At 57.5% G+C, this 23,570-nt stretch overlaps 10 protein-coding genes and 1 non-coding gene across 11 annotated transcripts; 6 read left to right on the top strand and 5 right to left on the bottom strand.

Moving 5' to 3' along the window:
- Positions 1-659: 659 nt before the first annotated feature.
- Positions 660-2,213, top strand: MFIFM68171_07549 (uncharacterized protein; the record flags this gene model as incomplete). Its single annotated transcript, XM_071062969.1, has 1 exon — positions 660-2,213. One exon carries the CDS (start codon positions 660-662, stop codon positions 2,211-2,213), a length of 1,554 nt encoding a protein of 517 aa, XP_070919070.1.
- Positions 2,214-2,687: 474 nt separating this feature from the next.
- On the bottom strand, positions 2,688-2,798 carry MFIFM68171_t105. The gene is made up of 2 exons: positions 2,761-2,798; positions 2,688-2,729 (listed from the first exon to the last, which is right to left on the bottom strand). It is a non-coding gene; the product is annotated as a tRNA-Leu (tRNA).
- Positions 2,799-3,045: 247 nt separating this feature from the next.
- MFIFM68171_07548 (uncharacterized protein) lies at positions 3,046-5,394 on the bottom strand (the record flags this gene model as incomplete). The annotated part of the gene is made up of 1 exon (XM_071062968.1): positions 3,046-5,394. One exon carries the CDS (start codon positions 5,392-5,394, stop codon positions 3,046-3,048), a length of 2,349 nt encoding a protein of 782 aa, XP_070919069.1.
- A 764-nt stretch (positions 5,395-6,158) lies between these two features.
- On the top strand, positions 6,159-8,943 carry QA1S (Quinate repressor protein; the record flags this gene model as incomplete). The annotated part of the gene is made up of 2 exons (XM_071062967.1): positions 6,159-6,342; positions 6,407-8,943. The coding sequence occupies 2 exons, from the start codon at positions 6,159-6,161 to the stop codon at positions 8,941-8,943; spliced, it is 2,721 nt and encodes a 906-aa protein (XP_070919068.1).
- A 765-nt stretch (positions 8,944-9,708) lies between these two features.
- On the top strand, positions 9,709-11,322 carry MFIFM68171_07546 (uncharacterized protein; the record flags this gene model as incomplete). The annotated part of the gene is made up of 1 exon (XM_071062966.1): positions 9,709-11,322. One exon carries the CDS (start codon positions 9,709-9,711, stop codon positions 11,320-11,322), a length of 1,614 nt encoding a protein of 537 aa, XP_070919067.1.
- Positions 11,323-12,127: 805 nt separating this feature from the next.
- On the bottom strand, positions 12,128-13,227 carry QA3 (Quinate dehydrogenase; the record flags this gene model as incomplete). The annotated part of the gene is made up of 3 exons (XM_071062965.1): positions 12,128-12,223; positions 12,278-12,921; positions 12,987-13,227. 3 exons carry the CDS (start codon positions 13,225-13,227, stop codon positions 12,128-12,130), a joined length of 981 nt encoding a protein of 326 aa, XP_070919066.1.
- Positions 13,228-14,775: 1,548 nt separating this feature from the next.
- On the top strand, positions 14,776-15,858 carry QA4 (3-dehydroshikimate dehydratase; the record flags this gene model as incomplete). Its single annotated transcript, XM_071062964.1, has 1 exon — positions 14,776-15,858. The coding sequence occupies one exon, from the start codon at positions 14,776-14,778 to the stop codon at positions 15,856-15,858; it is 1,083 nt and encodes a 360-aa protein (XP_070919065.1).
- Positions 15,859-15,997: 139 nt separating this feature from the next.
- MFIFM68171_07543 (uncharacterized protein) lies at positions 15,998-16,504 on the bottom strand (the record flags this gene model as incomplete). Its single annotated transcript, XM_071062963.1, has 2 exons — positions 15,998-16,242; positions 16,300-16,504. 2 exons carry the CDS (start codon positions 16,502-16,504, stop codon positions 15,998-16,000), a joined length of 450 nt encoding a protein of 149 aa, XP_070919064.1.
- Positions 16,505-17,310: 806 nt separating this feature from the next.
- Positions 17,311-18,737, top strand: MFIFM68171_07542 (uncharacterized protein; the record flags this gene model as incomplete). The annotated part of the gene is made up of 6 exons (XM_071062962.1): positions 17,311-17,524; positions 17,593-17,644; positions 17,745-18,206; positions 18,286-18,357; positions 18,438-18,569; positions 18,629-18,737. 6 exons carry the CDS (start codon positions 17,311-17,313, stop codon positions 18,735-18,737), a joined length of 1,041 nt encoding a protein of 346 aa, XP_070919063.1.
- Positions 18,738-19,413: 676 nt separating this feature from the next.
- Positions 19,414-20,734, bottom strand: JIP5 (WD repeat-containing protein jip5; the record flags this gene model as incomplete). Its single annotated transcript, XM_071062961.1, has 2 exons — positions 19,414-20,411; positions 20,482-20,734. The coding sequence occupies 2 exons, from the start codon at positions 20,732-20,734 to the stop codon at positions 19,414-19,416; spliced, it is 1,251 nt and encodes a 416-aa protein (XP_070919062.1).
- A 770-nt stretch (positions 20,735-21,504) lies between these two features.
- On the top strand, positions 21,505-22,818 carry MFIFM68171_07540 (uncharacterized protein; the record flags this gene model as incomplete). Its single annotated transcript, XM_071062960.1, has 3 exons — positions 21,505-21,614; positions 21,687-21,998; positions 22,062-22,818. 3 exons carry the CDS (start codon positions 21,505-21,507, stop codon positions 22,816-22,818), a joined length of 1,179 nt encoding a protein of 392 aa, XP_070919061.1.
- Between the last annotated feature and the right edge of the window lie 752 nt (positions 22,819-23,570).

The raw sequence follows: 23,570 nt of genomic DNA, 5'->3' as shown, positions 1-23,570 counted from the left end.
TTCCCGGTGCCCGCACTCAGCCAATTGGGGTCCTGCGGATGTTATGAGCTATGCTAACCGGGTTCTGGGACCTGATGCGGTGCTTGCCGATGCTGCGCGACCCAAGTGTGCCGGTCTGATATTGTTGGGCGACGCCGGCTTGACTGCTGTCCTACTCATATATCGAACCGCAAATTTATAGCTTAGAGTTGAGCAAACCGGCAGTTGCTTCATCAGCAAAGTAACCCATCTCCCATCTTCATCTCGCTCGCCACATTCGCGGGGATGTCGCGTTCAACCCCGTGCGGAGAAAGGACAGAAGCTTCTCCAATTGGGGGGAGCTGTGCGCTCTGACTCGTTCGACAACTACGCAAGCATCACCTGATGCCCGACTGAGCTCTTCTGTGTATACGCAGTGCTTTCTTTGGCTCCCACGGTTTGAGTGAACCTGCTTCTTTGTTTTATCTCGATACTGTACCTATTTTCCTCCGTTAACTACGTCTTTATGTTTGAGACGTGACATTGGTCCTGCAGAAGCGGCAGGTTCGTGGGCTCGAACTGTCATGACAAGACGCCGTTTGCTCTCCATTGCGTTCCTCAGCGTCCTGATACCCATCACAGCAATACTGTACCACCGGTTCACAGCGTCCCCGTTTCTCTTCGACTCCCCTCTCGTGAACATGGCAAGCCCCAATCCACCCCCAGTCATCGTTGTCGGCGCGGGCCTTGCGGGCCTCTCGGCAGCCTACTCGGCTCTCCAATCGGGAGCCGCCTCTGTCCGTCTGCTCGAGCGAAATGCCAAACCAGGAGGCAACAGCATCAAAGCATCCTCCGGCATCAACGGCGCCCCGACACGATTCCAGAACACCGCAAAATACGGCGTCGACCAGTCCTTCTGGGACGATACAGTCCGGTCCGCCGGCTCCAGACTGCATGCCTCCGTCGCCCCGCCCATCAGAAAGCAGCGGGAAGCCCTCATCTCAACGCTGACCAACCAGTCCGCCGCAGCCATCGACTTCCTTGTCGACCTCGGCGTTGACCTCAGCGTCGTCGCCCAGCTCGGCGGCCACAGCGTCCCCCGCACGCACCGAGGTGCCGGCAAGACACCCCCCGGCGCATCCATCATCACTACCTTCCTCTCCAAGCTCAAAGACCAAGGCGGGGACCGCTTCCAGCTCGTGACCGATGCTGAAGTGACCAAGCTCCTCCTCACCACCACCTCCCAAGACTCCCGTGTTACCGGCGTAGAATATCACCACCGCCCCGCAAAGGACGACAGTAACAGTAATAACAGCAACAACAACACCCCCCAAACCCTCCACGGGCCCGTGGTCTTCGCCACGGGCGGCTTCGCGGGCGACACGCACGGGCTGCTGTCGCGCTACCGGCCGGACCTGGCCGGGCTCCCGTCGACCAACGACCCGCGGCCGGGCGCGCACGCGCTGCTGACGGCGGCCGGCGCGCGGCTGGTCGACATGGACAGCGTGCAGATCCACCCGACCGGCTTCGTCGACCCGGCCGCCCCCCGCGCCCCCGTCAAGTTCCTCGCCGCCGAGATGCTGCGCGGCGAGGGCGCCGTCCTGCTCCGCGCCGGCCGCAGGTTCGTCGACGAGCTCGACACCAGGGAGCGCGTGAGCTCCCTCATCATGGCCGCGCCGCTGTCGGCGGCCGATGATGGCGATGGTGACGGCGGTGATGGTGATGGCCAGGGCCAGGGGCAGCGGCCGGGCTTGAGGCAGTCGGACGTGCAGCTGCTGCTGGACCCCGGCGCGAGCGAGGCCGCGGCGGCGCACGTGGGGTTTTACCTGTGGAAGGGGCTGTTGCGGAAGGTCAAGGTGGGGGAGCTGGACGAGGTGACGAGGGATACCCTGAGGCGGTATGCGCGGGTTGTCAAGGGGGAGGAGCGGGATGAGTTTGGGAGGACGGCGTTCGGGCATTGGAGGCTCGGCGTGGAGGACATTGACCAGGGGGAGACGGAGGTGTGCGTTGGCCGCGTCACGCCCATTGTTCATTTCACGATGGGGGGTGCCGTGTTCAATGAGAAAGCCCAAATTTTAGCCTCGGAGCTTGGAGAGGAGGAGAAGCCGATCGAGGGGCTCTGGGGCGCCGGTGAGATTACCGGGGGGATACATGGAGATAATCGGCTGGGAGGGTCGTCGTTGCTGGAGTGTGTTGTCTTTGGTCGGATTGCAGGGGAGCAGGCTGTGAAGTGCGCTTTGAAGATGGCGGTGTAAGGGGGGTGGTTGAGCCAGGAAGGCAATGTTATTCATAGTCAATTTGCCAATCAAGGTCTTGGTATTCCGTAGAAGCGCATAGGCCCTGGATGTTATGTTAGTCCTTTGCCGGAGCTGGGAAGGATGCCAAAGTTTGAACTACATATCGCCGTACCTAGCTTATATTGCCACGCCCTGAAAAGACAAGTGATTCGATTGACCCCCAGCAAAAGTGCTTACACAATTGTCACTCGTACCTGACCCTCGAGCCTTCCTCACCCTACCAAGCATCATCGCTCAAAGCTTGAGCAGGACAACAACAACCCGGAGAGTAAATTGACTTTAGGGGAAGCGGTAGGGATATAGGCATGGCTGGTTCCTAAAGACGGAGAACTGAGATTTGAAGGACAGGATCACCGAGGAAAACACCTTTCCCCCTGAGAAGGGCTCAAAAATAATTTTGTAGGGTATATCGATTGCAGGCGAAAAAAGTCATGACAAGAGTGGGATTCGAACCCACGCCCTTTCGGACCACGGAATCTTGAGTTAAGATTGTATTAAGGGTTCACCTTAACGTGGCGCCTTAGACCGCTCGGCCATCTTGCCTTTTCACCTGTTTAAGTACGGCGACCGCTACGTGACCATACCAACCAAGCCCTTCACAATTCTCCCCCGTGTCCAATTCGCAACCCTCCCCCCCTCCGGTATCCGCATTCAACATTAAATCAACTCCATTACATATACATTAACGAAGGAGCGCTCGTAAAGTTCGAGCTCGGCATGCTCAGAACTAAAAACGTAAACTATAATGATGCCATAATTAAACTAAGTACATTCAATCGTATACCAACCCTCACGCGCCGCCAAAATCGCGCGTCAAGATCTCAGCAATGTCACACCCTGGAGCAAATCCAAGGTTAGTCATAAACTGTGGGTCGACATCGACCGGGTCGGTGCACTCAATCGACGCAAGGTCGTCTAGGAGGGCATCGTAGTCTGGACTGCGGCCAAAGCCCGCCTGAGGAAGAAGACGACCAGGAGGCGGATGGTCATGGTGTATTGGAGAAGTCAGGGCCGTGGGCCCTCTTGCCAGTTTTGCCATGCCGCCCGGTCCATGATGCATTTGTATATTATTGCTGCCCTGTGGCAACGATGCTGAATACGGCCCAGCCATCCCGGGGGGTGAAAAAGACCCGTATCCTCCGTTCGTCTCGTGTTGTGTTATGGTCGAGTTGTTGTAGGGCGAAGAGATGAGGTGAGTAGGATAAGTCATGGCAGGGTTGTTGGGAACGAAAAGATGAACCGACCTCGCCGTCGCCGTCGATTTTTCCGTCTGATAGGACCCGGAGATCATCGGATGTCGCCGCTCCTTGTTCCACCCGGACGAATAATCCGATATCAACCCTGTCGCGCCTTCGCCCTGCTGTCCTCTGCAACCTGGCTGATGCGTCTCGCGGACAAGAGATGCTAAACATGCGGAGATGAACGGAGGCATGCTGCATCCACCAAATAACTTCTTGTACTGGTTGACAGTGTCTTGCAGCCGAGGGAGGAATGCCTCCGAGCGAGGGTCAACGATGGCGCTGGCCCATAGGTAGGCGGCTCGAGCGACGTAGGCGGTTGGGACGAGGATAGTACCGCAGTCCGGGGAAGCAATGAAGCTACCGAATGGTGAATTGGGATCCACCGCCTGCTGCAACTGCGGGACGAAAGTTGCCACCCGCCCTAGGTGAGACGGCTCGCACCTCTTAGCCCACTTCTCCCTAGCTACGACCTTCATGATTGCATAGAGGTGGTTGAAGGTGCTCATGCAGAATGCAGGGCTCCGGGACGAGCGAGGTCCAGCATGGCTGGGCCCAAAACCATCGCAGGGTTTCCATGGCTCCCACTGGTCAAGGCCATCTTCAGGTATCCTCGGCAAGTCGGCGAGATCCTCTTCCCTTAGATGGGGCGGCCGGTTACATCGCACGGAAAGGATAGTCTCGATCATGAAACAAGCCATCAGTGCCAACTCCATGCTTCGCCGGTCTTTGGGTTGGCCGGCTGGCAGGGGGATGTCGAGGAGAATGCGTATGGCTGAGCCGGTCAGAAGCCATGCGCCCGACAGCTTCTCCCCTGCCAAGTTTACTAAACTAAGAAGAAGGAGAGCTCGGGCATGGTGTACTTGGAATGGCCCATTCTCTGACGGGAGTAGGCCACGGGCAACGTTATAGACCTCGATAGGCGAGGGACCAACAGAGTCCCTGTCATCAGACGATGCAGCCTTTGAGCTCGCAGCGTCTTGCAAGGAGGCCAATGCCAACGCACTCCAGAGCTCAGCGTGAGCCCCAGACGAGGCCACTTCCGGAGTGATGGTGAGCCCTTCTTCCGGGTATTGATACGAAATTTGGAACAGGGCGTGCTTCTCAAGAATCGGGAGCCAGGAGTGAGTATAGGAGAAATATATGTCAAGCAGGCGCCAATGGTTCGGGGGCAGCCTTAAGCGGTCCGGTGAGAACGGAGAAGACTGCTGGACGCTAATCTGTGACCTTTCTGGCCGCCGTTCGAGACTCGGTGGGCCGTCGTTCGGTGGCGTATGTGGGCGATGATATCCAGGGCGGGCTCGCTGAGGATCTGGATCCTGTGCAAGGATGTCCACGCCAGCATCAGCCGCCTCCGAGCTGGCACAGCCTCGGGCTGGATCGGGTTCGATATCGCTCACATCCACAGAAGAGGTGCTCGAGTCCTGACACGGAGACGGCGCCGCGCCGCCGGACAGTATGCGGTCTATACCCTTGTGTACCCGGCTTTGCCTCCACCTCTTCTGCAGACGGTCCGCGCCACCGGCGTCCTTTCCTGCCAGGATGATCTGAGCCTGGCCGCCTTGCTGGGCGAAGACGGCGTTGAGAGCGTCCTCGCTCCCAGACACCTTCTCAAATATCCACCCAAGGGCCAGCTCAAGAGTGCGGATGTAGCCTGTTTGGACCCCCCTCTTCTTAGGGCTGACCTCATAGGTGCAAGGTCGCCTCTGCGACACACATGGGAAGCACTGGGGCTGGACGCCATCGCATTTCTCCCGCGCGGCGCGACATTGGTCGCAAGCCCTTGATACCCTCTGACGCTTAGTGGGAGCGGGCTGTGCCGGAGAAGCTGGGGCTACGGATTGGCCAGGCGCGTTGTCGATGGGATTTTCCGTCTCGGTCACCCTCCGCTTTGACGGCATGGCGAAGGTGAAGCAGCGCCGGATCCCCGACACAGATAAACGTTCACCCCAGCCACCTGGCTCGCCAATATACCATGGCCGTCTCTTGCCGCAGTGTCGTGCTGACGGCCCCGGGTGTCGCTCAGGGGAAGAGGATTACCGACTTCCTCTTCCTCGGAGTTTCTCGATATGAGCGGATGCAACCTGGGGTCAGCGGAGGTAGCTAAGCGGACCATGCGGGTCAAAGCTGCTGGGAAGCTTCGCAACACAAAAGACCCAGCGCTTTGGGTGAACCCGGCCGACGGCTCGGTACTTACCCCACGGGCGTAGCGTCCTGGTTCGCGTCCTATAAGGATGGAATGTCTTCGGCCACGGTAGGCGCCCGTCGAAACCGGACCGTGTACGGTTGGTCTTGACAGAACTGAAGCGGGGGAAAAGTCATTAAGCGAGGGCTGCGGGTGCAATGGGATGTGGGTTGGGGGGGCCGGTGGGGTAAATGTTTATCCCCGCTCACCCACCCACCCGGGCCACCACCTCATTCGGCAACCGCATCTCTCCCACCGCGTTGCATCTCACATCCCCTGCTGCAGTATTCTGTAAGCTTCAGGCCAGATCGGGGCCTCGTGGACTGGGCGAATAACAATTTCTTTTGCATGTTTTCGATGCTCGTGTGGTCCCTGGTCGCTGCGTGAACGCTACCATATCTCGCTCCCAATTCGGCAGCTTCCTCGTCCCGGGTGATCGGCCGGTCGACGTCTCATGCACCTCAACTGCAAATCCTCGCCATGGTGCTGCCAGTCGTTGCCGGAGTGAAGCGCTCGTATACCGCGATGGCCATGCCATACGACGATGGCCAGCCACCAGAAACACGGGCGCCCGGAATCTTCGCAGCAGATGGCAGAGGCCCATCCTATCTACAGCATTCGTTTCACATACTGCCGGCCAACTCGGCCAGCTCAGCAGCGAAAGGTATGGCACCCCGATAGTTAGCCGTTTTAAATAGTTTTACCTCAGCTCATTGACGCCTTGCCAGAAACCCGGTCGGCATCACAGTCCCCACCCCACACGGCAGCCTCCCCAGCAGCCGCTCCCTTTGATCCAGATGTGTCGATTATCATCACTGGCATCCGAGGTGCCGGCAAGTCAACCTTGGCCATTATTGCCTCCGCCGCCATGGAGCGCAAGATTGTTGATCTCGAAAAGGTTTTCCACGAAGCCACGGGTTTGTCGAGCCCGGCCTACAAGAGGATGAATGGCGCCGCCGCTTGCCAAACCCGCCAGGCTGGCATCCTACGGGAAGTCCTGGAGAGGCACAAGAGAAACGCGATTATTGTCTGCTCGTGGATGGAGCGGGGCATACAATCCACCCTCGAGGGACTAAGAAGGACCACGCCCGTCATCTACGTTCTCCGCGATCCGGAAGCCATCCAGAGCCACCTAAAAGTCTACGAGAGCCACATCGTTCGCGAACTTTTAGACGCAAGCAGTACTGTCTTCAGAAGGTGTACTAGCTTTGAATTCTTCAACGTGTCCGAGGAGTACGGCAAACCCGGGGGATCCACAACCAGCCTTCTTTCCTCATCCACAACCGAAGTCGATAGGCCCATGGCACCCTACCTCACGCTCAAACGGGCCGAGCGGCATTTCCTCAAGTTCCTCTCGCTGATTCTTCCGAAAGGCGCTATCCCTTTTGTTGAGTCTGCTTTCCCGCTGGCGTCCGTTCCTGCTGAGGACAGACAATTTACTTACGCCATCTCCCTGCCACTTTCATCCCTCGTCGAAGGCAGCATGGATATTCAGGAACTCGAGACCGGTGCCGACGCAATAGAGATTATCATCGATGATCTCATTACCGATTATGCTAGCCGTTTACGGTCGTCGCCGCAAGTGCCCCCCAACCGAGCTAGTGAGATCAGCCGCGTCCTGGCCCAGGTCAGGCGAGACACTGTCGTTCCTATCTTCCTCCATGTGGTGTTTCCCGAAGCAGCCCTGTCCGATAATTTTTGGCGATCCCTATACGTATCGTATGTTTGCCACGGGTTGCGTCTCGCGCCTGAGTACATTACCGTCGATATGAGGCTTGATAGCCAGCTGCTCGCCAACATCCTGGCCATTAAGGGAACCTGTAAGGTTGTCGGTAACCTGCAGTTGCTGCAACCCGATCCGCCACCTTGGGCATCACAGTTCTGGCGCGCATACTATCAAAAGGCGCAGGACACCGGTTGCGACCTCGCAAGGTTCACGAGGCGACCTGTCAGTGCTGCCGACAACTTCGACGTGCGTCTCGTCCGCTACGCAGCCGAATCAACTTCGGGGCGGAGAATCCCCCTTATTGCTTACAATACGGGGCCGTTGGGTCGGATGTCCGCATGTTTCAACCAAGTCCTCACGTCGGTTTCGCCAGAAGGCTTGCCGAGGGGACATTGTGGAACAACGGACGATGCTGCCCCCGTGGTATATCCTTCTCTTACGGCTCTGGAAGCAACACGGTCGCTTTACTCTTCCTTCTACTACGACCCCATGAGACTCTACGTCTTTGGTGCCAAAGTAGGCTATAGTTTGTCACCAGCAATGCACAATGCTGCGCTCAGAGCCTGCGGAATCCCTCATCACTACGAACCTCACTCGACGAGCACCATCGCAAGCCTTCAGGAGCTCGTCAACGACCCCCATTTCGCCGGCGCCTCTGTTGGTTTGCCATTCAAGGTTGAAATTATCAGCCTAACGCACTCCCTAAGCAGGCATGCGAGAGCCATTGGCGCTGTCAATACGTTAATCCCCGTGCGGCATCTCGATGCTGATGGCAGCATTCGTGACGATGCGTTGCTGTTCCACGGTAGAAACCGAGCTGGTCCAGTGAAGGCGCTCTACGGGGAAAATACCGACTGGATCGGCATTCGGGCTTGTATCCGCCGCGGCCTTTCTCCGGCGAACGCCGTGAGGTCCACCACCTCCGGGCTCGTCATCGGAGCCGGCGGTATGGCCAGAGCTGCGGTCTACGCAATGTTGCAGCTCGGGGTCAAGCATATCCTGGTCTTCAATCGGACAGTCGCCAACGCTGAGAAACTTGTTTCCCATTTTGAGACGCTGCTATCGCGTAATGGTCTACCTTTGTTGAGTACTAATTCTAGTCGCCATGAGGCCGCACGGTTTCACATCATTCGCTCCCGAGATGAACCCTGGCCTGAAGGCTACAAATACCCTACCATGATCGTTTCATGCATCCCGACACACAGCATTGGAGACAGCCCGGCGCCAGATTTTACGGTTCCCCCTCAATGGTTGGGCAGCCCCACCGGCGGCGTTGTCGTGGAGCTCGATTACAAGACACTCAACACCCCGCTGCTGGAACAAGTCCGGCAAGAGGCACATAGGGGCTGGGTCACGATGGATGGCCTGGATTTGCTTCCTGAGCAGGGTTTTGCTCAGTTTGAGTTGTTCACCGGGAGGCGGGCACCGCGCCGGTTGATGAGACGAGAAGTCTTCAAGGCGTATCCTGATGACCATAGGCGTTCCAACTTTGCACAGCTGCAGCCCCGGCTCAACAACATCGCTGCGCAAGAGCCTTGACGTTTTGTATAGCCTTACCCGGTCGGCTAGCCGTTGGAAAGCCGGAAATCTCTAGATTAGACACGACATCGAGTGTCACACACTTTCCGGTCAGCTGATGCCGACCAACTAGTGCCGGAGGAGCCCAGCACATTTATCATACTTTGCGGTACTCGCGGCGTAACAGCCATAACGGTGTAGTCCGCGACATGGGCACGACTTTAGTTGGCAATCAAGGGGAGTGTTCGCGCCACATCCGTCATCGGAGGGTGCACAAGTCCAGCTACCCAAGGCCGGGAGAGTGTTCATCCCCACTGCCGAAACCATTGCCATGGTGGTGGGGTCTTCCCGGGACCGGGTTTGTAGCAACCAAGAGAGCCCACGGGGGAGGATTGATCGGCAAGCTGGACTTCTAAACCAATCTCATTTGCGCATAGAAGTTCTCCCCAAATACTTTCTTCATCGCTCACACGCTACGTTGTAATGTGCACCCCTGCTGCACGGTTCAACATTCTTCATGCGGAGGCACGTCTTGGCTCCCCAGGATTCGTGTGGGCTTCCCTGTGGAGAGTGAAGGCCAGGGAGTTCTGAACGTTTGGACTACCTCATACGGGGTAAGACGGCCCAGCCTCGAGACGTGCCTCACCCTATAAAACCTGCGAATCCCAGCACCCAGAGATTGGTGTAGAGTCTTCGGACGATCATCTTATCACGCGGGTCCGGGCGTGTCCTCACGGGTTGCTTGTTATCCCCTTCGATTGGACGCCCTCAGCACTCGACGTCGAGATGACGCTCCTCGCGCTCAAGGAAGACCGGCCAACGCCAAAGGCCGTCTACAACTGGCGTGTCTACGCCTTCGCGGCCGTTGCATCTTTTGCGTCATGCATGATCGGCTACGACTCTGCCTTCATCGGGACCACCATAGCTCTGCCTTCCTTCACCGAGGAATTCGACTTCGCCTCATACAATCCCGACGATCTCGCTCTTCTCCAGGCCAACATTGTCTCAGTTTACCAGGCAGGTGCTTTCTTCGGCAGCCTCTTTGCCTACGCCACCAGCCACTTCCTCGGCCGACGCAAGTCATTGTTCGCCTTCGCCGCTGTCTTCATGCTGGGTGCCGGTATCATGCTGGCGGCCAGCGCCGAGAAAGGGCTAGCCCCGATCATAGCCGGCCGAGTCCTAGCCGGTATCGGTATTGGTGGAGCATCGAACATGGTACCCATCTACATCTCGGAGCTAGCACCTCCCGCCGTCCGCGGGCGGCTCGTCGGCATCTACGAGCTTGGGTGGCAGGTCGGCGGCTTGGTCGGGTTCTGGATTAACTACGGCGTCAACACCACTCTCGCCCCGAACCGTTCACAGTGGCTCATCCCTTTTGCCGTCCAGCTGATCCCAGGAGGCCTCCTGCTCATCGGCCTTTTCTGGATCAAGGAGTCTCCAAGGTGGCTCTTCGCCAACGGCAGGAGGGAGGAGGCTATGCAGATTCTATGCTGGATCCGGAACCTCGAACCCACCGACCGGTACATCATGGAAGAGGTTCAATACATTGACCAAGACATTGAGAGATTCGAAAGAGAGGTGGGCAAGGGCTTCTGGAAGCCGTTCTTGGCCCTCAAGCAGCGCAGGATCCAGTGGCGCTTCCTGGTCGGCGGTCTTCTATTTGCGTTCCAGAACGGCTCCGGGGTTAATGCGATCAATTACTACTCACCTCGAATCTTTCGCAGCCTCGGCATCACAGGAACGAACACGGGGTTCCTGACGACTGGCATTTTTGGTGTTGTCAAGACCGTCATCACGGCGATTTGGCTTCTTTGGCTCGTAGATTACGCTGGCCGGCGACGTATGCTCTTCATCGGGGCCGCGGGCGGTTCACTGTGCATGTGGTTCATTGGAGCCTACGTCAAGATCGCGGATCCTTCATCCAGGATGGATGGGACGATGAGCGGCGGGGGTATCGCCGCCATGTTCTTCTTTTATCTCTGGACCGCCTTCTACACGCCTTCCTGGAACGGAACGCCTTGGGTCGTCAACTCGGAGATGTTCGACCAGAACACACGCTCCCTAGGCCAAGCATCTGCGTCAGCCAACAACTGGTTCTGGAACTTCATCATCTCGCGCTTCACGCCGCAGATGTTCCTCAAGATGGAGTACGGCGTGTACTTCTTCTTTGCGTCCCTCATGTTGATTTCGATCGTCTTTGTATTCTTTTGCGTCCCCGAGACGAAATCGATCCCGCTCGAGTACATGGACCGCCTGTTCGAGATCAAGCCGGTTCACAGGGCCAACGAGATCCTCATGAGAGAGCTCAGAAGTCAAGGCACAGGAGTACTCGCAGCGGACTCGTCTTCCGCGGGAGAGAAGGAAAAGCAGGACCACCTGGAGAAGACGGAAAGCGTCTAAGCCCCGCGGTGGCGCGCCCACTGGGCGCTCAGGGCGGGAAATGGCGATGCTAGACATCCGTATAAAAGTTACCAGGTTGATTCAGGTGCCGAAACATTGTGGGCGAGGGATTCTGTGCCAATACCGTGGCAGGAAAGCAGAAATTGGGGGAGAACCCGACTTTCAACTAAATCCATGATAGTAAATTCAATAATACCGTAGTGGCTTTGGCCGGATTTTCAGAAGGACTTAAAAGAAATCCATGTGCATCTTCAACCACGGCTTTCATCTCTCTGCGTTGTTCTCGCTGGTATTTTAAAAAATAGTAGGTGGGCTCGTGGAAAGAGGGGGGGGGGGGGGCTTTTGCAAGCATTTATTCTCCAAGAAGCTGTCCGGAACGACTGATGCGGGATCATGGCGGTGGTTATTTCACCGGGCGAAGCGCGGAGCGCCATCTCAAGAACCGTTAGGTCCAGGGGGACTGAGGGGTACCGCGACCCGCGTAGGTTTGCTAGGTGTTGTTTGACATCTCTCAGTCGAGAGCGGCTCGTGTCTGTGACACCCTCACTTGTACCGAAAACTAAATAGCATGTCTGCCTTTCATGACCCTCTAAAGCATGGATGAGGTGGGTGCAACCGGTAATTACCAGCGGGAGCGGCCACTTGAAGTAATTGTATTTCAAAGTCAAAACAGCACTCTCCACGTTCTTACGCGTCAAGCAAGCCTGTGCAGTCGGCAAGGTAGAGCGCTGAGGCCCACCGAAGAGGCCACTCGAGTAACTAAGCATCGTTCACGGTTTTTGGTCATCAATGGGCGATTTAAGTTTTAATTCTTGGAGAGCTGGGCTAATCTACTGGCGATGACCTCTTTGGCCTCGGCCACGGGAAGCTCGCTCGTATCACGGCCAGTCCAGTACTTGTCCTACCTGCTGTTAATTCCCCACCAGCAAGTGAGCGATGGGGGTTAGGAACTCACTTGTTCAATCCCCTGCCAAATCAGAGCCTCGGTCCCTAGAATGACCTGCCACCCTTCTGACTCGGCAAGGGCACCCAGAGCGGTGTAAGGGGAGGGGTTGTAGCACATCTCCAACATGGCCCCTTTCCTCTCCTTGCGCAGCATAACCTCGACGATGCGCCTCGCAAGCTTCTCGGCGTCAGTCACGGGGGCCAAGTCGGGAACGCAGGCCACGATGGCACCGGGCCCCTCGAGCGCCTCGGCCTGCTCGACCGTCTCGACGTGGAGCAGACGGTTGCCGTAGTCCCGCTCGGTGCACTCGGCGATGACGGCATCCACCTCGGCCTTGTCGCGGTTGACGAGGTAGATGCGGGTGGCCTTGAGCCACCTGTGCAGGGCGTACACGGCGGAGCGGGCGGCGCCGCCCCCGCCCACCACCATGGCCGGGCGGTCCTCGTAGACGGACGCGTTGGCGCGCGGGATGTTCTGGACGAACGACTCGCGCACGCCGATAACGTCGGTGTTGGCGCCGCAGAAGAGGCGGCGGCCGTCCGGCAGGTGGCGCAGGAAGAGCGTGTTGCAGGCGCCGACCTCGCGGCACTCGTCCGTGAGCTCGTCCAGGTGGGGGATGATGGCTACCTTGTGCGGCATGGTGACCGAGGCGCCTGGACCCAGTGGGGTATTTCGTTCAGTTGGCCTGTCTCCAACGGCTCTGACGGGGCTGACATACCGTAAAACCTGGGGTGCCGTATTAAGCTGAGGAAGAGATCCATGTCTGTCGAGTCGAATCGGATCTGCTCCCAGTTCAAGCCCAGGCCTTGATACACCACACCATGCAGCAAGGGGGACATGGAGGCTGCGAGCTTCGTGCCGAAGAGGAAGCCATGTCTGTCGAGCTGACCAATACGAGAGTCTAGCGCCAGCGCCAGGGGCTGCTCTTGCTGCACCGTCACAGTGGTTGTGGTGGACATGTTGTTCCTCTCTTGGGTCACGAGACACGAGCTAGATAACGGACGGGAAACGGGAAAGGTGCGTGTGGTATGCAGGACAAAAAAGAAAAACAAAAGAAAAACAAAAAAAAAAAAAAAAGGGTATTTGAAGACGTTGTCTAATGGACGCTATCTCGGTGTCTATTCCACAGGAATTGTATTTAAACGCCCCCAATACCTCAACTCAGCTCGCCCAATGCTTTTCTCTCGCCGAGTGGTCTGGGGCCCGGAGAACCACAGTGGAGTCGACGGGGATGGTCAACTGTGGATGCGCAGCGGCCGAACCAGAACCCCGGCGAACAGGATGCATGCATCTCCCACGCAACTGAAGGCTTTGCCGAGCTCCGGGCCATGCGTGTGCTGTGTGTGGCGTGCTTGACGCACGACGCCGCAGGTGCAATGATGCATCTGACAGGGTTGTTGGGAAAATTGTTTGCCAGGCTCGCCGGGTTGCTGGCGCCCGGTCTTGCCCTGAGGTACTGCAGTGCGATTATTTTTCGGGGGGAATTATGTGCGTCCGCTTCTTGGCCCTTGTTACCTATGGTACTGTACCTAGGCTCGTTCTCCAGTCGTGGTGCTTAAACATTTTCCCCACGCAACCAAACCCTGCTGCTTTTTTATTATCCAGCGGCGAGCCTTCTCCCACTTTGACGTCGTGCCATCCCTCTTTGAGCCCGTGGAGAGAGCCCCCATAATGACACAACACGGCACAACGGGCAGAGACAGGTTCCCCACCGCCTGCCATTGCACAGCAGGGCAGCAGAGTGCTCGCTTATCTTCGGCCACATTGTACCAATCTGATTCACTACGTCGTTGGCTGCATGAAGCCTGCTTCCGCGTAGTACACGTATCTCAACCTATACACCGCTCAACGCCCCTCCCCTGCCGGCCTCAGGGGCAGGCCTGGGATTCAGTCTCGTGGCTGCCACTCGCGGCTCCTCCCGGCGCCCGCCGCGGCCTGCGAACAGACAGTCCGTTCTCGAAAAGAACCCCGTAGAGCCCGGCTCGGACCCGCCTGACGAGTGCCCGTTCGGTCAGACCGACAACTAGACTGAAAATTGTTTCCCGTAGATGGGTGTGGGAACACGGGCGGAATGGAAACCGGGTATGCTTCCGCCCCGCTCACTCAGTACATCCCTTCCTTCCTATACTCCCCGTTGGGATCCCTTAGTGGCTTTCCCCCGGTACACTAGAGTAGGCACATATGCCTGCGTCTCACCCGCCGCGCCGAGGGCAGGCACTGTGCGCTTGATTCTCGTATTTAAATCGCTGTCTCACCTTACCAAGACATGTCCTCAGGGAACTCGGACACCTCAGCGCCAGTTCTCTAGGTACTTTCGGTATTACACCTCTGTGGCTCTCACCACCACCATCCCGTCAGCATCCCAGTGTGCCACACACATACTGCTTACTCACACCTCCCCTCGGACATTCCTCTCCCTTTGCTCTATCTATATCAACCCGGTGTCTCCTCCGGGATTCACAAAGGCACGAAGCAGTCACTCCCCCCGTACACAACCCCGTTTCAGGATGCCGTGCAAACTAGCCATCACCTCCATGTCGCTGGGCCGGTGTTATGCCGGCCACTCGTTCACCAGCAAGCTGGACGCCGCTCACGAATACGGCTACCAGGGCATCGAGCTCTTCCACGAGGACCTCGCCGATGTGGCCGAGCACCTGTCCCGTGAGGTCCCGTCTCCCTCGGGCCCGTCACCATCGGCGCAGATCGCCGCCGCGCGCCACATCCTGCGCTTGTGCCGCGCAAGGGGCATCGAGATTGTCTGTCTCCAGCCCTTCAGCCACTACGACGGCCTGTTGGACCGGTCGGAGCATGAGCGCCGGTTGGAGCAGCTACAGTTCTGGATCCAGCTCGCACACGAGCTCGACACGGACCTGATCCAGATCCCAGCCAACTTCTTGCCGGCCGACCAGGTGACGGAAGACCTGAGCCTGATCGTGTCGGACCTGCGCAAGGTGGCCGACATGGGCCTGCAGGCGATGCCCCCTATCCGCTTCGCCTACGAGAGCCTGTGCTGGAGCACGCGCGTCGACATCTGGGAGCGCTGCTGGGAGGTGGTGCGCCGCGTCGACCGTCCCAACTTCGGCATGTGCCTCGACACGTTCAACATTGCCGGCCGCATCTATGCCGACCCCACCGTCCCGTCGGGCCGGACGCCCAACGCCGAGGAGGCGGTGCACAGGTCAATGGCGCGCATGATCGAGCACGTTGATGTCGCCAAGGTGTTCTACGTCCAGGTCGTCGATGCTGAGCGTCTCAGAGAACCCCTTGTCCCCGGACACGCTTTCTACAACCCCGAGCAGCCCGCCAGGATGAGCTGGTCCCGGAACTGCAGGTTATTTTACGGCGAAAAGGACCGCGGCGCGTATCTGCCCGTCAAGGAGATTGCATGGACCTTCTTTCATGAAATCGGTTTCGAGGGATGGGTGAGCATGGAACTATTTAACCGCCGCATGGCCGACGAGGGCCCCGAGGTGCCCGAGGAGCTCGCTAGGAGGGGGGCAATCTCATGGGCCAAACTAGTCAAGGACATGAGATTGAGGGTGGACGTACCGCAATCCCCGCCTGTCGTCAGGATATCCGCATCCCTGTAATAACATGCCTTTTTCGATTTCTCCCCTTTCCAGCAGGTCGAGCGCAAGGAGTTGGGTGGACGAGTACAAAGTAGAGCACACTTTAGATTTGCATGTTTTCAGGATAGTGGTTAGATAAAAATCATACACGGAACGAGTTCTATTCACCCTTCAAGGTCATATGCCTCGCCGCAAACTCAATCGCCGCCGTATACCCATACACGCCCATCCCGCAGATAACAGCCACCGCCTTATCACTTAGGTAGCTGTGCCTCCTGAACGACTCCCGCGCATGCACGTTGGACAGGTGAACCTCGACAAAGGGAATGTCTACGCCAAGCAGCGCGTCCCTGATGGCGACGCTCGTGTGTGTCAGCGCGCCAGGGTTGATGACGATGGCTGATACTTTTCCCCGAGGGGCCGAGGCAGTACGACTACTGCCATCCCGTTCTGCATTGGGACCCCACCCGGTCGCCTCTTGGATCCGGTCGACGATGGCGCCCTCGTGGTTGGACTGGAATGTTTCGAGCTCGGCATCCAGTTCGCGCGCTTGCATGCGTGCTCGCTCCTGAACCTCGCTGAGCGTGGTTGAGCCGTAGATGTGAGGCTCGCGTTTGCCGAGGAGGTTTAGGTTCGGGCCGTTGATGAGGAGGATGCGGCGGGTCATGGTGGTTTGTGGTGAAGATGTGAAGGAACGAAGGTACGTCGAGGTAGTAGGGGTTTTGGGAGGGTGTAACTTGGCTTGTTCCAATATTGACTACAGGTATCAAGCAGCCCTGAAATCTTAAGCTCGCCTATGTGTGATATACTACATCACTTCATCGTACGGACCGTCGCTCAAGTTCTCCCCGGACCAGCATACTGATATCCGCACCCGCCCCCCTCCTTTAACACCCCTCTACCTCCGCAAAGCTTCCAACCTTCTCCAACCAGGAAAGGTAGTCTAGGCCATCTTAGAAGAGTTCGCCTAAAGATGCGGTCTTATTCCGGGGGTGTCTCCGGTCCCACTCCACTACCCACCCTACGGGTAAAGACTCTCCCGGGCGGATCCACGGTTTTCCGCTGCGCGGCCAGCACCCAGAATGGAGAACCAACTAACTACCTGACGGCGATCGGGAAGTACATCTAAGAAGTTGTTTCCATTGAGGCCTTAGAGAACCTCCGGGGTAGCGTCGTAAATACCAGCGTGGAGATGGTCTTCTCAAGTAGATCAGCGTGCGCACCCCGCCATCCGGAGAAGCGGGTCAGGAAGCGGATCCGGAACTGGGTGCCACCTCCAAGGTCTGGAGCGGAGGCCCGGGGCGCCTTCGAGCTCGGCTTGCACCGGGTTTTCATAGCGGAATTACGCTGAGGACCGCGGCCGATGCCAGGAGCGGCGCTGTCCCGGCGTGTGCCCGGCAATTACAATTTTGATGTCTACTCCCGAACATCGTTCTTACTTCATCCAAGTTGCCTGTATTCCAGTAACAGCATATGCACTTCTTTGAAATAAAATCAGTCATGACTTCGGACACCTTCAGTGAACAGGAGCTCGATGAAATATACGCCTTTGCCATACAACTCGGCAAAGACGCCGGTAAACTCCTCCTCGATGCCGCCCAGTCAAGATTCAGCGGCAACGGCCAGGCCGCTCAGGAATTTGCCGAGAAGGACAGCGCCGTAGACATCGTGACCAAGACAGATGAAGGTGAACAACTGAAAAGCAGATTTGGGCCGGTCCTGACACAAAGCACTTACCAAAACTCCCGTAATCAGACGTCGAGGCCTTCATCAAGACATCCATCTCGCAAAAGTACCCAAACCACGCGTACGTCACCCCAATCGTAACCCCCCCCCCCTCCCTTCCCCGTGTCCCAACTTCCAACCAAGTCACCTCTAACACCGGGACCCCCCGGGCTGCCCCTCAGCTTCCTCGGCGAAGAGAGCTACTCCCACTCGGTCGGGACCACCACGGGCCGGCCGTACGTCATCTCGCCGACGACGCCGACCTGGTGCGTGGACCCGCTGGACGGGACGGTCAACTACACGCACCTGTTCCCCATGTTCTGCGTGTCCATCGCGCTCGTGGTGGGCGGGCGCACCGCCGTCGGCGTCGTGCACGCGCCCTTCCTCGGCCAGCTCTTCACGGCGTGCCGCGGCCGCGGCGCCTGGCTCAACGAGACGCGGCGCCTGCCCCTCGTCCGGGACCGGCCCATGCCCGCGGACGCGCCGGCCGGCTGCGTCTTCGCGTGCGAGTGGGGCAAGGACAGGCGTGACACCCCCGACGGGAACCTCCACCGCAAGGTGGAGAGTTTTTGGAATATGGCGGCCGAGGTTGAGGGCAGGGGCGGAAAAGGGGGGATGGTGCATGGTGTGAGGAGTCTTGGGAGGTGGGTTCCCTCCGCACCTGCGGCCCTCTATTCTCTCCTTCAACTCCATGTTAGACCGTCGATTGACAAAAAGATACAGCGCAACGATGGACCTAGTCTACACCGCAATGGGAGCCGTTGACATCTGGTGGGAGGGCGGGTGCTGGGAATGGTAAGCCATGATCAACCAGGCACGACCTGGAAAACTGGCCTGAAATACCTTTGCTGATACAACCCCCCCGGGAAAAAAAGGGACGTCGCAGCTGGTATTGCCATCCTCCAGGAAGCTGGGGGGCTGATAACGACCGCGAATCCGCCCGCGGATCCCGCAACCGCAAAGATCGAGGATGCCAGACTAGGGAGCCGGTTATATCTAGCCATCCGGTGAGTGCTACTCCGACGTCAGGTGACCCTTAATCTAGCTAAAACTTTTGCGCCAAAAGGCCCGCAGGCCCATCAGAGACTGAATCGGGACGTGAAGGGCAAGAAAGGACAGTCCGGGAGGTATGGCGTCGCGTGAGAGAGCTCGACTATACGCGGCCCGGTGCATGAGTCGTCGTGGCAAATGGTCACGGGATGGAACCAAGCTTCATGAGGACAGGGTCGCTACGACGGGCGTAAATCATAGATATCGAGGCATGCCCTAAGAAGCGTCCGAAAACACTTTGCGGATGGCTAGACTCATGAAATGCCCATGAAGAGGAAGGCTACGCGAAAGCGGAGGCAAGTCGAAGCACTAGCTAATGGAGCATGGCGGTCTTTTGAAACATGATGGGCACGGCTAACGCCCCTGTGTTTATTGTATTCCTAAAACCGGATTTGTCCTGGTTAGGGGCCTAGCAAGACTCTTTACTCATACAACTCTACCTTAGATGGTCAACCGGGTCCGCTGGAAAGGTATACCGAAATGGCTCTGCCGCCATTTCGCCCCCGCCGGTCCCCTTAGGTGTTTCATTCCAGAATCTCCCCCCATTTTGGTAAAGAACGTACGGCCAGGGGTGCTAGACTCGGCTGGAAGTGTCTCACTTCTCATGGCCCGAGTTTAACATGTTAGAGCGATAAGCGGGCCTGCCTTTGCGAAACACACGAGTAAGGGTGAGCTACGCATCCAGCATGAAATATACGACGCTAAACATGTCAGTTATGACCCGCAACCCAGCGAGCCGGAGATTTAGAGGCGATATCCTGTTGGGGGCACAGACGCGGTGGTGCTGTCGATAAAGGCAGCTTAATCCAGGCCGGGGAATGCCACGGTCCTTCCTTGGCCACCTCGGCCCTTCTTCCTCTTCTTGTTCGATTGCTTATTCTTCCTCGAACGCTCCACCTCGCTGTCGCTATCATCACGGTCCGAATCATCGTCACTGCTTGCGGACCGCTTGATGCCGATCGCCTCACGCTCCTCCTCCACGTCATCGGGATAATCGTCAAGCCCCGAGTCGGCCCAAACCTTGACCGTCATGCCACCGCCACTGATAAGCCGGTTTTGGTAGTCAAAGTTAAGCGCGGCGACACCCTCAATCTCGTCCTGCTTCAGCACCGTCTCCACTTCGCGTCGTCTCAGATCAACGACAGCCATGCTGCCGTTGCCAACGCCGACGATGACCTTCTTGCCCCACCCAAGCTCGTCCGGAACCCGGACAATGGCGTCCAAGCTGTCGCCGTCTCTCTTGGTCTTACCACCTGCGACATAGATGCGTTCCTGCTGGTCATCCCACGAGCCACGGTCCCAGAGCGTCAAGACGCCACCACCGGTACCGACAGCCACGACGGGGTTGTTCCGCATGCCCTTAGGTCCCAGGCCGGTCGGTATGATGGTGGAACAGAGCAACTCGTCTCCCTGGTCTTCCGAGTTTGCGACTATTCCGTGTCTGAGATCCGTGACAGCGAGCGTCGTACCGCCCGTGGATACCCATTGCTTCGCAAAGCCAGAAGTGCTCTCGGCCGAAGCTGGGAGCGGGGTGATGCTGGAGACGTAGTCGGAGTGGGGCACGTGCTTGCGCACCGGCTTGGGATCCAGGCTCCCGTTCTCGCGGAGGTCGAAAATGTAGAGGCTGCCCGAGTCGGTGCCGAGGAGAAGCGTTTGAGGGGAGAGAACATGGAGGATGGCTGGGCAATCCGTCATACTCGTGGTGCTGTTGCGAGGGGGAAGGCCAATCTTAGAGACGACGAGACCGGTTTCGGGGGAGAAGTGCTTGACGACCGAGTCGGTGCCGGCCGAGTAGAGGGCTGAAGTGGTGGTTGTCAGTCCTAACACGTGAGGCACGGGAAAAAAACAACAAATGCCCGTCCGACTCACCTTCTCCGTCATGGCTGTAAGCGAGATAACGGCAGCTTCCTTTGTGCCGGCGGGTGCTCCAGACGCTCTTGATCAGACCTCGGCCGCTACTGGTGCTGCTCCGCTCGCCATTCTCATCTTCGTCATCGGCTGGCAAGCGGAAGGTCTCAACCCGGCCGCTGGACAGGCCGACGGTAAGCAGCGGTTGGGACGGGTGCACGGCCTGGGTGAAGAGGTCCGCCGAGAGCGGGAGGGTGCAGAGATTCTCCAGCATCCTGAGCACGTGTTTATCCAATGCAAACGGGAATGATTCGGTAGTCTCAGCTCATATCGATGCCTCTTGTCAATCCTGCTGTTTGTTGGAAAATAGGCTGTAACCGTGATATAGGATGCTCGTGATGTTCGTTGAAGGGTTTGGGGGGAAGCCGAGTCAACCAAGCAGATGGCCAAAAATTTCAAAGCTCTGGGAGTAGCGGCTCGTTCCGCTTTGGATTAGTGCACTGCGGCGCCGGAGCGTCCATTCACGTCCCTCTTCTCTTATCCCCCGACTCCGCTTACCGCAGGTAGGAGAGTACACTACAACTACCATCAAAACTGTAATAATCATCCCAAAGCTTGAGCTCGATAGCTTTTCTACGTAATACGTTTTTGTTGCGTGAAATAAAAAGGAAAGCCGCAAGTGACCGCCACGTTTTGGCCCAAATATTGCCAAAGCAGGTCTAACAGGGTGCCGGATTGGGCATGGCTTGAAGATCTGCAATTGGAACGCACACGCCCATCTCTCTCCATGACTGGATCTCTTCCGTCATCTTGCAGGTCCAAGCAGGTGCAGCGGGTACGCACCTCAAGACAGGTTCTGGACGCAGTGTCCAGCTGCTTGGCCACTGCGCGATTGACGGCAGATGCGCACCCGACGTTACCTTGTTTATGTAGCTTGGAATTCCTAAAGAGCTTCAAATAGCTTCGTCGTATCGATCCCGGCTCGCCTCCCTTTGCTATTGTTTGACATTGCGTCTCGACAAACCCCTCCGACCGGTCGCGAGGATGGCGGGCGTGCGGCTTCTCTGGTTCCTCGTTCTCTGCTCCGTTTCGCTCATCATGGCGACGAGTGCGGCCGCAAAATCGCCATTTAGATGCATCATGTATTTCACCGGGTAATGAAGAGCCTCGCCCTTACCCACGTTGCCGGCTGCCTGGCCATTGATTAACTCTTCCTCCATGCTCAGCCAGCACCCTGTTACACCTCCAAGCGATCAGCTCCGCCATGTGACCCACGTGGCTGTGGCTTTCATGAGTCCGGGCATCTTCAATGATCCCGGACGGACAGAATGGCCGCTATTCACGACTGTCGATGAGGTCCGGGCCAAGTTCCCAAAGGGAACCAAGGTTATGGTTGCCATTGGCGGCTGGGGGGACACGCTCGGGTTCTCCGTCGCTGCCCTGACCGACGAGACCCGCAAGTTGTTTGCCGAGAACGTGGCCAACATGGTCCGGGACACCGGTGCTGATGGGGTTGATGTTGACTGGGAATACCCGGGGTACGTCAGCCCAGCAAACCTGCCAGCGCCAGAGGCCTGCTAACCTCAAAACCAACGACGTAGCGGCAACGGCGAAGACTACAAGAAGGTGCCCAACTCGGCCAAAGCCTGGGAAATCACGGCATACCCGCTCCTCCTCGGAGAGCTGCGTGCCGCGCTAGGCCCAGACAAGATCATCTCGGCCGCTGTGCCCGGCCTGAAGCGCGACATGCTCGCATTCACGCGCGAGATGGTTCCGCGCATAATGCGCCACCTCGACTTCCTGAACGTCATGACGTACGACCTAATGAACCGGCGTGATACGGTGACCAAGCATCACACCGGAGTCGAACTCAGCCTCGAGGCCGTCGACGCCTACGTTGCGGCGGGCGCCGCACCGCAAAAGCTCAATCTTGGCTTCGCCTTCTATGCAAAGTACTTCAAGACGGAGCACGAAAGCTGCCAGCAGGCCTCGCCCGTCGGTTGCCCGACGCTGCTTTTGGAGCACCCGGACACAGGAGACGATATGGGCCGCAGCGGGGCGTTTTCCTGGCACGACCCCGTTCCAAAAGACGTCGCCGAGTCATTCGCGAGGGCGCTCGACCGCGGTACTTACGACGACAAGCAGGGTGGGTATTACTACTGGGACGGAGAGGAGGATCTCTGGTGGACGTTTGATACTGCAGATGCGATCAAGCGCAAGTTCCCCTTGATTTTGCGTCAAAGGCGGTTGGGGGGCGTATTCGCCTGGGGCCTGGGGGAGGATGCGCCCTTGTTTGAGCATCTGGCGGCGCTCAATGATGGTCTGGAGGAGCACTTGAAGGCCAAGGACGAGCTGTGAGTATACATATTACTTTACGATCCTCTCCAACGGGCAGCATGTCGGTAATACTCGTGGTGGCCAAAGAATGCAGATGTATGATTTCTGGGTCTCACTAAACCATATGATTTGGTGCTAGTTTTGCAACGAACTGGAACGGACTTCGGCTACCGTGATTCAACCGTATCTCTAGTCCATCAATTCATCCACGGGTATATAACCGATTCCCCTATACTGAGGGGGGGAGGACAACAAGACTACCCGAGTATAAGGGGGCGAACCAGCTCTCTACCTTCTGTACCGGTTGCATAGGGTCATCAGGTAGCATTCACCGAACCCGCTATCAACGCTGCCGTAGCGGGATTATGCCATGTTGCGATCATTGCAACCTCATTTTCAATCCAACCGTAGTAGAATGGAACTTCATTACAACTTACGAAACTCTAACCCTATCCGCTCTCCGACCACGACAGGGACAAAGACGGTGCTATCGACAAGGAGAATGACTATAACAGCGACCGCGGCGGGTGATGGGAAGCATGATAGAACGTGGAACGAGGAGGATGAGACAATGAAGAGACGGTGTTATCGAGGTTGTAACCTTGGGCAAAAGTTCTGTAACAAGTATCCAGGTCTACAGTCTCTCGTGACCAACACAATCTCACATGGCGGTTTCTGGTGTAGCATGGGATCAGGAGCATCGATGGTGGTCAAGGCTATCCGAATGAAATAGCATCAATTTTCTCGGTGTTAACCTCGGTTTTGTATTGTAT

The sequence above is a fragment of the Madurella fahalii genome (genome assembly GCF_045866475.1).
Source record: "Madurella fahalii IFM 68171 DNA, scaffold_4, whole genome shotgun sequence".
Classification (NCBI taxonomy): domain Eukaryota; kingdom Fungi; phylum Ascomycota; class Sordariomycetes; order Sordariales; genus Madurella; species Madurella fahalii.
This window is presented reverse-complemented; position numbering and strand designations above follow the sequence as displayed.